This window comes from Camelus bactrianus, chromosome 30, assembly GCF_048773025.1.
Source record: "Camelus bactrianus isolate YW-2024 breed Bactrian camel chromosome 30, ASM4877302v1, whole genome shotgun sequence".
NCBI classification, from domain to species: Eukaryota; Metazoa; Chordata; class Mammalia; order Artiodactyla; family Camelidae; genus Camelus; species Camelus bactrianus.
Genome location: NC_133568.1, coordinates 16859118 through 16873409, shown reverse-complemented (window position 1 = coordinate 16873409; position 14292 = coordinate 16859118). Strand labels below are relative to the sequence as shown.

The 14292-nt window shown below is 43.6% G+C and overlaps 1 protein-coding gene across 4 annotated transcripts in view; it reads left to right on the top strand.

Moving 5' to 3' along the window:
* Positions 1-14292, top strand: part of ATP8B1 (ATPase phospholipid transporting 8B1) — a 102444-nt gene that overhangs the window by 45118 nt on the left and 43034 nt on the right. For all 4 annotated transcript variants that reach the window (XM_074355157.1, XM_074355156.1, XM_074355155.1 and 1 more), the window contains one exon: positions 4465-4667. In XM_074355157.1, coding sequence (XP_074211258.1) covers positions 4487-4667 — 181 coding nt within the window. In that variant the 5' untranslated portion in view covers positions 4465-4486. The remainder of the gene's footprint in view (positions 1-4464; positions 4668-14292) is intronic.

Here is a 14292-nt window from a genome sequence, read left to right as displayed (position 1 = left end):
GCTTCCAAAATGTTAAATAACCCACCCAAGTGATAAACTAGTGAATAGTAGAGTCACAATTTGAATCCAGACCCGTGTTCTTTCCAATAAATCGTGCTGCTCTTCAGCCTAAGCAGGAGCTAATTAAGGCTGTTTTCTTAAGATCATGTGACCAGAACAGCCTTGAATGCTGCATCATATTGATAAATTTAAAAAAATCCTGATAACGTTTTTTGCTTCCTTGCTCTAACGTTTATTCCCATTTACATTTGGTGCCACGATTTAGCAGATGGATTAATGATGAGATGCCATATTGAACTGGGCATTAGACACTGTGTGGCCACAGCTTCCTCACACGAAGCGGGAGATGCCGGTGCGTGCTTCTCTCAGGCACTTGGAGTTGAGTGTCTTCTCTAGATACACAGCTGGGCAGCAGTTGAAGCAGTACGATTCCCAAACAACAGGGCAACTGCGTTATTTAGGGACGTTTTCCCACTTCTATGGACCTGGTAGTCTATCTCACATCCCCAAGGCATGCATGGCTTATCCAGGTCAGTAATGATTTTATCTGGCTGTGGCCACTTGTTTTGTGGCTATCTCTTATTATTGTTTGTTTTAGTTCAGGGGTCACTAGGCTTTTTTTCTGTAAAGGGCCAGATAGTAAATATTTTAGACTCTGAAGCCATCTGGTATCTGTCACAACTATTCAACTCTGCTGTTGTGGAAAATAGCCAAAGACAGTGCATAAAGGAATGAACAAGGATGTGTTCTAATAAAACTTTATTGACCAAAAAGATTGTTGGCCAAATCTGGCCCTCAGGCTATAATTTGCTGACTTCTGTCTAGACTGTAAACCCCCAAAGGATGGAGACAAATGTGCCCCCTGCTTGGTTTCTGGTGAGGCCTCTCTCGTTGGCTTGTGGATGGCCGCCACCTTGCAGCGTCTCCACCTGGCCTTCCCTCTGTGCACACACAGAAAGGGGGAGAGCTCGCGGGTGTGTTTTTCCTCTTATAAGGACTGAGACCTGTCGGGTTGGGGCCCCTCCCATATAGCTAACCTAATTCACCTCCCTAAAGGCCCTGTCTTCATTGATAACACACAGGAAGGGTCTAAGCAGGAGAATGGCGTGACGCTGGTGGCCGTGTAGAAGTGGACTTTGGGAAGTCCTGTTAGAGTCTACCTGCAGCATTTCAGGCGAGAGATGATGGGGGCCCGAATTAGGGTGGTGGCTGTGGAGACACAAAGGAGGGCATGGATTGGAGGTGAGCGTTTGGGCAGATATGACAGGCCTTGCTACGTCTGGTGGCTGTCACCCATTATTGGCTTATCTGTATGCCTCAGTAATCTGGATGGGTGATTCTGTTCCTGGTAGTAGTAGCCTGAGGTAGAAGTCTGTCCTGAGCAAGTGCTTAATGGAGGTTGTGTAAGTGCACAGGTGTCTGCAGCATGCTAGGGTGATGGGAAGAGACTATAAAGTTTCTAAATACATATTTTGTGTAGAGCCTGTCTTACAAGGATCAAGGTTTATGAGACTGATGCGCTACCTACTGCGCTAACGAGGCACCTAAGGATCAAGGTTTAGACCTGGAAAGCTTCTTTATGTTGCCTAGGACTTCAAAGAAAAGATTTCTAATTTTTCTTGGGTAGTGCAAGATGACAGAGTTAAACTATTCCACGAGTGCCTGCATTATACACACACATACAGCAGAGAACTCCCTGCGCAGCTTAGAGCTCCTTCCAACTTCTCAGCTGCTCAGATCTGGCCCATGGCAGATGGTCGGGTGGTGAGTTGGTTGGTTCTGCAGTGGCTTGCTTTCTTTGGATCACATGCTTGTGGCTGTCAAACCTTTTCCTTTTTGTCTGTCTCCTCCCTCAACCTCGAAGGACTGGATCCAGTCTTAATATGGGAAATAAGTATGAATATACGTGGCAGGAATGTTGGTGAAATGATTGCTTACAAAGTGTTTCTATTGGATGCACTTAATGCCACTGATGTGGATACTTAAAATGACTAAAATGGTAACTTTATGTCATGTATATTCACTACAAAAATAAAACTTCTCTATGGGGCTTTCAGACTTTTCAATATTTTATATGCCCCGTGATGGCGAGATTAGATCCAGACTCTGCCACTTACCAGCTGAGCCTCGGTCTCCGCATCTGAAAGACAGGATGATAATATCTACCTCACAGGGTTGTCCTGCCTGACAGATAGTAGGTGTTCAATAAATGGTAACCACTTTTATTTTTGTTCTGAAAGACTTCTGGTGAAAGTCTGCCTTTGAAAGTCTGCCTTTAAGGGTTTGGGAACTTTTTTAAGAAGTGTGTTAAATTTAAATGTTAGCTAAAGCATAAAACCACAAGTGAGGCCAATTAAACACATGTAAAATCCTAAGAAATAGTCGTTTACTAGTCCACAGAAAATTGGGAAAGAGGGAAAATGTTTTACTCTGCAATTAAAGGCTTTAACCCTGAATATGCCTGTGCTTAAGTAAACTTACATTTTATAGTCTCATATTTTACTTCCCAATGAGGGGCAGATGCATTTTAGAAGTCATTTTTGGAGAATGGAAAAGCCTACAGGCGTAGATCCCCATGATGTTCTGTTCATATTTTTTCCTAATTATAGAATAATTGCCAATAATAACAATGACTAACGCTTGAGTGCTGACTGTGCTAAATACTGAATCCAGCACTTTATATGCATCATCTCACTTAGAATCATGCATGGCAGAGGTTGACATTTTGGAAAATAAATTAATGTGCATGAATAACTGAGACTATTCTGTAAAAGTAGATTTTGGGGGGGACTTTTTTAATAATATATTTTTATTGAAGTGTGGTCAGTTTACAATGTGGTGTCAATTTCTGGTGAACAGCACAGTGCTTCAGTCACATAGGAACATGCATATATTCATTTTCATATTCTTTTTCGCCACAGGTAAAAGTAGATTGTTATCTCCCCTGTCAACTAAATGTGTTTGGATTTTTTCAATGTCATTAAAAACTCTTCTGTTCATGATCCAAAGTGTTGTGCACTGTCCTGGAGCGTGAGGACGCCACAGCTGGTTTACATAGTTGCTTATCATTGGCTATCCAGGTTGCTTCTGAGTTTTATTGTTTTAAATAAAATTGGACAAAATCCTCATAGAAATATTTGAACATTTCCTAGATGGATATTTGTGACTATCAAAATTTAGATGTCCAAGATGCCAGACTTGGTATAAAGCATGCAGCCAGCCAAACAGCTCCACTCAAGGCAACTAACACCTGATTAAAATATCTAACGAACTGTAACATAGAAGTTAAAAGAATATAAAAGAACTCTCCTTGGAAAGCAACTGCTCTTGATTCAAAATTTAGTAATCATTGTGCAAGTTATCCAACGTGTCCAGAGCTTTGGGCTTTTCCTTGTAGACTAGGAATAACACTGAAGCCTTCACTATGGTGATGTGAGAAGTTTCGAGATGCCAACGTTTATAAAGCGTTAAACTCGGAGCACAGCATGTCATTAACACTAAATAAACATGAGCTACCTTTATTAACAATATTGAGTACATGTCGGCACGATGCATATGTAAATAGTGTCAGGCTGTATGTCTGTCCTCACAAAAACTGAGGTATTAGTGTAACATACGTCCCTAACATAAATGTAACGAAGGTTGTACTTGTCACTCGTGTGGAGTCACTTTGTACAGTGCTGTATCCCCAAACACAAACTCTAGATACAAGAGGGGAGTGATGGCAGTTAAGAAAATAAGCTGGGGTGTGCACCCAAGAAATCATTAGTAAAATTTGAGGACCTAAGCTTGTATTTGAAATGTGTCACAGAGCGGGATGGGTATAGCTCATGCTTAGCATGCACGAGGTCCTGGGTTCAATCCCCAGTATCTCCATTAATAAACAAACAAACAAACAAATAAATAAAATGTATCACAGAGTAAAAGCTCAGAATATCAGCATTAGCAGAAACTAGATATCTTAGGACAGTGGTTTTTAAACTTTGCCAGCAATCCACATTGAGAAACTCAACTCCTTTAAAGCTCACAATACAAATACAAGTCAGTTAAGTGTCAGTTTTGTAAAACTGTTTCACCAAACAGTTGCAACTCTTACTGTGTGTGCTGTACTCTGATGTTTTATAATCTGTTTTATTTTAATGTTGGTTGTGAATCACTTCCATTTATCTCACTGGGTAGAGACCCACAATTTGAAATACAACCTTAAAGCTTGTATACCCTTAAAAAGAAAATGTTTGCCAGCTACTTTATCATTGTTATTCATTCACCCTCAAGCATTTAATCAATAATGAATGGCTGTGTTCTTATTTACATAACTGGAACTTTGGCATCATCATTCAGACATATTTACGTGTGAGTAAGATGATGTTCTGTTCAAAGTGCTGTAACCGAAAGCAGGCAGGATTCAATGAAACACTGGACATGAGTCATAATTCACTCTGGTTTCCCTTTCTTTTCAACCAGGTAGTTCCAGTTGGCCAGCAGAATGAATACAGAAAGAGAGTCAGAAACGACATTCGAGGAGGATTCTCAGCCTAATGACGAAGTGGTTCCTTACAGCGACGATGAAACAGAAGATGATCTTGAAGACCAGGAGCCTGCGGTGGAACCAGAACAGAATCGAGTTAACAGAGAAGCGGAGGAAATCCAGGAGCCATTCAAAAAAGGTAACTTGGAGATTAGGTACTTGTGTGTCCTCACATGGGCAGTGGCAGCAGGTGCAAAGGACAGATGGCCCAGGAGGCATCTTCCTTCTCTTCTCTTAGGATGCAGGTTGGTGGGCTTAGGCAAGTACGCATTGTCCTCAGTGCGGTAGGGCTGGTCGACCATATCTGACAAGTTCTGCATAGCAAATAGAAGGTCTTGCTTTGTGTCTGTATTTTCGAAGAGAGCTGTATGTGGAAGGATTTGCTTGTTACCACATCTAGGAACCTTGGAGTTACCATACTTTTTGTTCAGTCATTTGTGAATAGAAAATGGTTTTGACTCTCTAGTAAAAAAAATTTTTATAGGTCTCCGCTTGCCATGAGGGCTCTGTGATGTAGCAAACTGCTTCTTGCCAGAATCAGGGCAGCTTCAAGGCCAGGTCTAGACGAGGGATTGGCAAACTTTCCATTAGGGGCCAGGTAGTAAATATTTTAGGCTTCATGGGTCATATGGTCTCTGTTGCAACATTACTGACGTTTCTTGAAAGTGGCTGTAGACAGTTCATCATTTAGGGGACAGAACGTAGCTTACTTTTATGATCATGCTTTTTTCCCCCATGGCTTTTCTGTTTCACTCCCCGCTGGTTCTCCTTCCCTGAAAAACACCTGTGGTCTTTTCTTCTCGCTCCTCTGCTCCATGAGGAAGCTGATCCTTTTCACTTTAGACCCCAGATTTGACCAGAGTTCAGGTTGAAAGTGTTTTCCTCCCTGGTCCCTTGAATTCCAGCTAAATAACTTTAGTTTCCCTGTCACAGAAATCTGCATGAAACTCTTCTGTTTCTGACTCTCTAGATGTACCTCTCCTCAGCCTCAATCAGAATAACCTCTGGTTTTATCTAATTTCCCCATAGTCTTCCATCACAGCCGGTCTGCCCTTCCAGATCTCCCAGAAGTCTGTTTCCCTCCTGTCTGTCCTTCCAGGGTTCTGCTGCCTGTTAAGCTGGTTCCCCACCCCCACAAACAGGTTTCAGTTGTAGAAAAAGGGACAAAGCATAAAAGCATGAAATCTCCCTTATGTAATGATCCTTCCTGCTCTGGCCAGGTGGTGTCTGTCCTCTCTTCTGTGTGCAGAGGTCTCGATACGGGGATGTGCACACGTCCACCAGGGCCCCTCCCACAGCGGACTCCAAAACCGGGGCAAATGATATATATCAACTCACGTATATCGTTTGCCCATCCTCAGCTTTCTGTATCAAACATTTAGGATTATCAGACCTTCCTGTGGATCTCTGGCTGTAATTTTAAGTGATTGAGTATTCAGCTTAAGTGCTTTCTGCCTTGAAGCAGAAGGCACTAAAATCACGATAAGTGAGCTAAGTTAAAGCGGAATCACTGCCAATCTGAAAAGGAATGTGGCCTCTGTCATAACAGGTCCAGACTGGATGTGGGGATACGGGGATAAAGCTGAAGTAGCCTGACAAGTTAGCATGGGAGTTCTAGTTGATCGCCCAAATAGTAAATAATGTGTTTCTTCCTCATTCCTTCTCCCTCTGGGCTTCTAAGTTTCCTATCACGATCTTGGAATCTCTACCATATGTGGATATCTGATGAGCTGGCAGGGAATTGCCTCGATGGGGAAAGGGGTGAGTTTTGCTGTTGGTGCTTGCTGCCACGCTCTCAGACGTGTGGTCCAGGATATGGCAAAGGGACTGGGGGCCTGAAGAAATGTCAGAGAAGCCCTTCATGGATGGAAACTGCCACCTCTGTTTTTTTCCAGCTCTGCCTTCACATTCAGGCTCTTTCCTGATCCTTTGGTTCAGAGATCATATTTCTTGTAGATTTCTGCCCCCAGAACAAAGGCACTGAGGGAGCTCAGACTTGATCTTGGCTTTTCATAATCTTTTCCAATGGTGGCTTCTATTTCTAGGGGAATTTGGGGGTTCTCAAAAATCCCTGTCAAATGACTTTTCCTGTGACTTTAAAAAATGTTATTATTCTAACATTTCTCTGTGCCCTTCCCAGACACGCAGAGGACATGCAGTAAGTGCTCGACCTCTCTCCTTCTGTTCCCACTTCTGCCCTGAGCCCCCCACAGTCACCATGTTTCCTCTCCTCCCCTCCCCTCCCCTCCCCCTCCTTCCCTTCTTGCTCTGACTCCCTCTTTCCCCTTCTCTTAACTTTTCCCCCATCTTCTCAGCTGGGCATTTTCCCAGTGGAGGTTAGTGTCACTCTTAACTTTCCTTTTCAATTCTCATCTGTCTGTCTTGACATTTTACACGAAGGACCATTTTCCTCAAAGAATTCACTTCTGTAGCACACTGGAGCGTGAGTCACACTCTCTGTGAAGCACCATCCAGTTGAGTGACACCAGGGACCCAGGCCTGTTTCAGCAGAGCAGTGTCTACAAGTGCAGGAACCATGTTCATTTTTCTAACTGTATCTTCGTGCAGGAGGTTGGTTTTCTTTCTTTAACGAAGCCTGAGCCCCACTGAGCTTTGGTGTTGAGCGAGTGTCGAGACACCATCATAAGCGCTTTTTAGTGGAAGGACTTTGGTTGTGTGCCGTGTGAGTCAAGAAGTGTAAACATGCTTTTAGAATGTGCCACGAGGGAAGAGAGAAGCCCACAGCTTTCACTAGAGCAACTTTACCCTCGGTTTACGTTGACCAAGGACTGGCCAGCACAGTGGGCTTGTTTTTCATGCTGTGGGATGAATATTCTCATTTCCTGATGGACACACATGAATAGTCTATCCCGGAGCGTGTTCTGGGAAACACTAGTCCTGCTGGATATTCCGAGACACCCAGATTCTGTGGCCCCTGGGACCCAAAACTCAGAATTTTTTATCCTCTTCTTGGAGTTTGAGGATCCATTAGCAGAAAAGGATTTGAGAAGTTTTGACTTTAAAGAAACCAGTTTAATTTTACTCAGCCACAGGTTCTTAAAATTCATTGACTCTAGAATTCCTTGACTGTTGGTGTTTTTTGGTCGGCTGGCTTGTTTAGCTTGCCGCTTCACCATCCGGGTGTCCCCAGGTCAGCTCCTTAGGTAATTCTGTGCCAATCAGGGAGCAGCTTAGAGGTGAAGTTCTTGGGAATAAGTTGGTGCGTGCACACTGGCTTGCTCTTCTGAGCCTGGGGATGGGATGAGACAGCTGTCTGCTGCCTCCTTGGCAACGTTGCCTTATCAGTGACCTCCCTCCTCTTCCCACACTGGCTGGCTTACAGATACACCCGCAGCTCACCTGTCCTACAGCAAATTCTTACCTGAATCCTGCTTTCTGCCTCGGGCTGGTGTCCTGTCTCCTGCTCTCACGCTCAAGCTTCTGAAAACTCATTTCTCTGCCACCACATCCCCTGTTCCCATGGGTCCTTCCCCTCTGCAGGCTGCCTCACTCCCTGTGCGGAACGCTTTCTGAAAGATCACCAGGAACCCCCGTGCCAAGCCCAGTGAGCTTTTTGCCAGCCATCTTCTTCCAAACTCTGTTTTCTCTGAAATGCCTGACCTTTTTTTAAAATAGCCTCTCCTTCAGGAAACACTGACTTCCTTGGCCGGTAATGACACCCTCTTGTCCCAGCCCTCCTCCTGTTTCTCCTTCCTTCTGGCTACTCTTCCTCCCACTCTTGCAATGTTCACATTCCCGGTCGTCCTTTGTTCTCTGCCTACTGGCCTCCCTTTGGTGGGCTAATCGCCTTCCATCTGTTCACGCTCCCCATCTCCGTACGTGACTCTGGGACAGTGTGAGTCACGCGAAAAGCGAGGACCCTGCACACAACGTGTGTAGATTTCAGCCTTGGCTTCACCACTTCCTAGCTGTGTGACCTTGAGGAAAGGACTTCCTCTCTCTGTGCCTCAGTGTCCCCATCTGTAACATGGACATAATATGAGTACCGACTTCACTGGGTGGTCGTGAAGATTCAATCAGAAAATAAATGTAGGGGAGAAGGGTATAGCTCAGTGGAAGAGTGCTGTGCTTAGCATGCATGAGGTCCTTGGTTCAAGCCCCAGTACCTCCATTAAAAAATAATAATTAGGCTTATTTATTCATTTATTTATTACCCCCCAAAGCAAACAAAAAACCACCAACAATAAGATAAAATTAAAAAAAAAAGGAAATGTAAAGGAATTAAAATAGTTTCAGGCCTATAGTAAATACTTAATAAATATTAGCTGTTATCACAGCCCCGGCACCAGTTCCTCCTGGAATGTCTTTCACATCAAACCCAAAGAGTCTGCCCCCAACCATCATTTCCTCTCTCATCCTTCCAGCATCGGATCTTCTTCTTGACCCTTCCATTTCCCTTTGGGTATTCAGATTGTTCTGGACCCCTGCAGCATCAGTCTTTTTAACAGAGGCTTCCATCCCCAACTCTCAGTACAGTGACTGGTTGGAGAGCTGGGTGGGCAGGATGAAAGGAAGGGAGCAGATCACGGCATATGTTAAGGATGTGACATTCACAATTCCTATCAGAGGTGAGGGCCAGGGGAAAAGGGGGCCTGAGGAGTGATTTCTGGCATAGGCCCCCCAGTGTATGTTCTAGTTATCTATGGCTGTGTAAAAAAGACATACTCTCATCTTACTGGCATAAAATGACCATTTCATGGTGTTCACAGATTCTGTGTGTTAGGGATCAGAAAGGATACAGCGGAGATGGCTTGTTTCTGCTCTGGACCTTTAGCTACAAAGATGAACAACTGAGGTGACTTGAAGCACTAGGGCCTGGAAGCATCTGGAAGTTCTTTTGTGTCTGGTACCTGAGCTGGGTAACTGAAAGGCTCACCTGGGTCTTCTAACGGGAGCACCTGTGTGTGGCTGGGCTTCTCCTGGCATGATGCTGGCCTGCAAGGGGAGTGTCCTAAAGGGACTATCTGGAGAACTAGTGGCCCAAGAGATCAAAGCAGAAGCCGATCACAAAATTCACACAGCATCATTTGTGCCACCTTGTCTTGGTTACAAAAGAGTCATGAGGCCAGCCTAGAGTCAAGGGGAAGGAAATTAGACACCTCTTCTTGATAGGGGAGTAATAAGGAAGGTCACATTGCAGGATGGGAGATACTGTTGCAGTGGCCTTTGGAAGGTGCTTCCTGCCCCAGTGGATAACAGCTGTTTTGGGGATAAGCAATGGTCGGGGGAGCCCCTTGCAGGTCAGAAAGAGGGTTGTTTTGAACTTGACCAGTTTGGGATATTTGTGGGAATTCTACTTGTGTTGCTGGCTAGCTGGAGGTGAGAAATAAAGGATGAAGTCGTAAGAAATGACCAAGAGTGATGCAGCATTGTCCCTGGGAAGTGTCAGAATTTTAAATTAAGCAGAAGGTCAGAGCGCTGAGCTTTAGTTCCCAGCCTGCAGTAGGCATATTCTTAGGGAGAGAGGAGTTCAGTTTCCGGAGAGCAGGCTGTCCAGTGAGTGCCTGCCCCCCACCTCCGTTAAGCACACAGGCACCCCCTCCCACAGCATCTGGACTCCAGGGCACACACTCGCCCCATTTGCGTGCCTTCTTGTGCTTATGAAGTTAGCAAAGACGTGTGCCTAGTGTCCGTGAAGTTGAATAATTCTGATTCTACAACTTTGAAATTGGTGATGATTCAGACAGAGGCTTCAAGGTCGTTTATCTCTTTTTTGTTGTTGTTGTTGAAAGCCAAATAATACTGGGCACAGGATTGTGTGGGCAGTGCTAAACCACAAGCAGAGCCACTTCTAGGTGCCTCTGAAGCACGTGTCTGTGAACAGCTGGCAAGCGAGGCACATACATCTCTCTGTCCATGAAAACCCCGTCCCCAAAGACCTTTCTTTTTAGTGGGGTTGGGTGGCTCTCTGTGCTTGAAAATATAGAACTGCATTTGTTTGAAAGACTCCTCCAACTCAGAATTTTATTCAAAATTCTGTTCAGGGGTGAAATGATCATTGGTTGACAGTATTTAAGGGGGAATGTTTAGTCATTACGGTTTAAAGACATCATCGCATGAGCCCCAGGACATAGAGAAGGAGCATCTCTCTTGGCATGAATTCAGACTGGATGTGGCATCAACAAAACAAGGGCAGCCGTACCCCTGGCGAAAGGGTATCTGAAGATAAAATACAGAATTAAGGGTGCTGATTTTTAGAGCATCTCCGAATTTTTACTTGGAATCAAAAAAACAGATTAGGCTAGCCCATTAAAATATGTAAATCCTAGGAAATCCATGAAACATGCTGAGGAGCTATGTTTTCCACTTAATTAGATGCACTTTGAATTTTTGACACGTACCCCATGTGGAGATTCTATTCTGGCTATTTATTTTCTTCCTCTAATCAGCCATAAACTTCCCTCCAGCACGGCAGCCTTAAGGACGCCAGTAACTGGTGGCTCGTAAAGTAGAGGGTGTGGGGGGTGTTCCTGGCTGAGTGATTTGTTCCTGGCGGAGCAGGTGGTAAGACTGCATCTCATTCTATAGAACTTGCTTTTGAGTAATGTCATTTATGGCCAAACCGTGAGTGAGAAGCTCTTGTTCATGGAGACCCAACTCACCTGTTGTTTTCCTGGTGCCGATTTGGAACCTGAGTCTCTAAAGTCGGCTTTTAATGATAGAAATCACCTTGGGAAGACACTCACTGGGGGGTTTCAGTCCTGCTGGTGCATCAGAATCACACAGGGAGCTTTTAAAACTCCATAGGTGCCTGAACCTAGCCTCTGGAGACACCAATAGAGGAGGTCTTGAGTAAGGCAAGGGGAGAGTTCCACCAGGTTTGACCTCACATTTTAAAAGAGTCCATCTCCTGCCCTAGTGCACCTCTTTGTTGAGCTAGGTCTACCAGTTAGCCTCACCGGGATGCTGATTAAATGCAGAACCTTGGGCTTGTCTCAGACCAGCCAATCAGAATCTTTTAACAAGACCCCAGGTGGTTACTATACACATTCAAGTTTGGAAAGCACCAAGAGAATAAAGACTCTCAATGAGGGAGAGGACCATTTGTTTAAAAAGACAGTTAAAAGCCTAAAGTCCTGCCTTGCTAAAACCCTATGGTCTGTTGCTTCAATGACAAGATATATTGTTGGATTGGTTCCCTGTGTGATTATGATGCAATACTGTGTTAGTTTTAGGTGTACAGCAAAATGATTCAGTTTTACACATATATGTTCTTTTTCAGATTCTTTTCTATTATAGGTTATTATAAAATATTGAATACAGTTCCATGTGCTATACAGTAGGTCCTTGTTGTTTATCTATTTTATATATAGTAGTGTGTATCTGTTAATCTCAAACTCCTAATTTATCCCTCTTCCCCTTTCCCCTTTGGTAACCATAGTTTGTTTTCTATGTCTGTGAATCTATTTCTGGCTTATAAATAAGTTCATTTGTATCTTTTTTTAGATTCCACATATAAGTGATATCATATATTTGTTTTTCTATGACTTAATGTGATCATCTCTAGGTCCATACATGTTGCTGCAGATAGCATTATTTCATTCTTTTTTATGGCTGAGTATACACACACACACTCATCTATATACACCACATCTTTATCCATTCATCTGTCAATGGGCATTTAGGTTGCTTCCATGCCTTGGCTGTTGTGAATAGTGCTGTTGTGAACATTGGAATACATGCATATTTTTGAATTAGAGTTTTCTCCAGATACATGCCCAGGAGTGGGATTGCTGGATCATATGGCAGCTCTATTCTTAGTTTTTTTAAGGAAACTCCATACTGTTTTGCATAGTGGCTGCACCAGTTTACAGAGAATTGGAATTTCTTAGCAAGTTCTTAGGTGATGCTGCAGGTCTGGAAACCTTACTTTGAGAACCACTGCTACAAATAATATCATTCGTACATCTGACCTGTATTTTCTCCGTCTGTATTTCCTGGAGACTATGAGCGCACACAGAGGTTGAGCCTAATCTAGGAAGACCAGAATCCAGGGCGCAAGGAGGAGGAACTTTCCTCACTTGTCTGGGCAGGGTTGATTTCATGATTTGTTAAATCTCACCTTCTGTTCTCCCCCTTGTTGTCTGATGATGGTTCTGGGCCCAGGTTAGAATAGAAGGACCCAGCACATCCACAGCTCAGTGACCCATAGGTATTTGTGACCCAGGAGAGGCAGAGCCTCTCCTGGCAGCAGGGCTGGGAGTAGACAAGACGCACTTTTCTTAATACCAGCGTCCTACCACCTCCAGTTTGGCTCCCACTGGGTCACGTAGAACCAGAGCCCCAGGAGAACGTGGCTTGGCTCCCTGTTGGATCATTGCTTCTCTCATTCACCTGTGCTGAGTTCTTGTCATTGTCAGTATCCTGGGCTAGTTCCTGTCTGTTACCTTTTCTTCTTGGTTTACTCTTGCCTCCTTTTTTATCTGCTTCTTTTCCTATATTTTAAAGTACTGAAAAGTGCACAGAACACAAAGACGTAGTTTAACAGATAATTATTAAGTGAGCACATATGTAAGTACCACCATACAGGTCCAGCCCCAACTCGAGTCCATCCTACCCACCCTCTCTCCCTTCCTCCCTCTTCCATCCTTGTTTTTATTGTAATAACTCTTTTGATTTTCTTTATAGCTTTACCCCCTAAGTATACATCCCCAAACAGTGTAGTTTAGTTTTGCATGTTTTCAAACTGTCTGTGTGCATGGTATGACTTGGCGTGACTTGGAATAGGATTCAGTGTGTTTTTGTGTGTGTCTGACTCTACTCAAAGATATTTTTAAGATCTACTCATTGTTGAAAGTAGATGTGGTTTTTTTCCCCCGGCTGCACAGATTTCCATCTTTTCCTGTATTTTCCTCTTTGTTTATTCCCACACACCCTCCCACTGTCCCTAGAGTAATGTTCTTTAAAATATTTAACATAATGGTATAATGATGTAAAAAAATCAAGCAACTTACGTGTTTGATTTATATGTAAGCCTATAGAGGGAAGGAATTGAATTGCAAATGTGTTTTTCCCATAGGTAATACATGCGAATATAGTTAATGATAAAGGGACAGAATGAAAATGAAGTGTCCCTCCCTTCCTCTTCTGCCTCTCAGCCGTGCAGTTTCCTTTCCCAGAAAGAAACTGGTGTTACAGTTTCTTATATGTCCTTCCAGAGATATACACAGACTTGTATGTGCAAAGAATACTTACAAACATGAGCCTTTATATACCCAGAGATGCACATACAAATAAACACACCTGTGCAAGTGTGTGTGCACGGATGCCTTCCTGTTCTGCATTCATTCTGAGCGTCATGTGGTTGATGGCTTTTCTCACTTAGTATAATTTGAAGATCTTCCCTATCAGTACATGTAAGGCTACCTCCTTTTTTGTAGAGTTCATAGACTTTCACTGTGTGGATGTTTAACCAGCTGTTCCTGGTGGCATTTGGGTTGTTCTCGATCTTTCTGAATAGCTCTGAGATATGCTATTTCTCAATAGCCCTGAGGTATGTTACTTCTCCGTCCATGAGCATATACAGGCTCGCTCAGCACGTGTGTTTGTGTTAGTTGAATAGATTATGGCCAAATTGATCTCCACAGAGACCACCTAAGAGGGCCTGTTTCTTTTGCCATTATAGGATAAAAACTGGTACTTCTTTTTGGATGAACTTGAGTATCTTTTCACATATTTAAAAGCCATTGAATTTCCTTTCTTATGAACGATCTGTTTGTCCTTTGTCATTTCTCTCTTGGGTT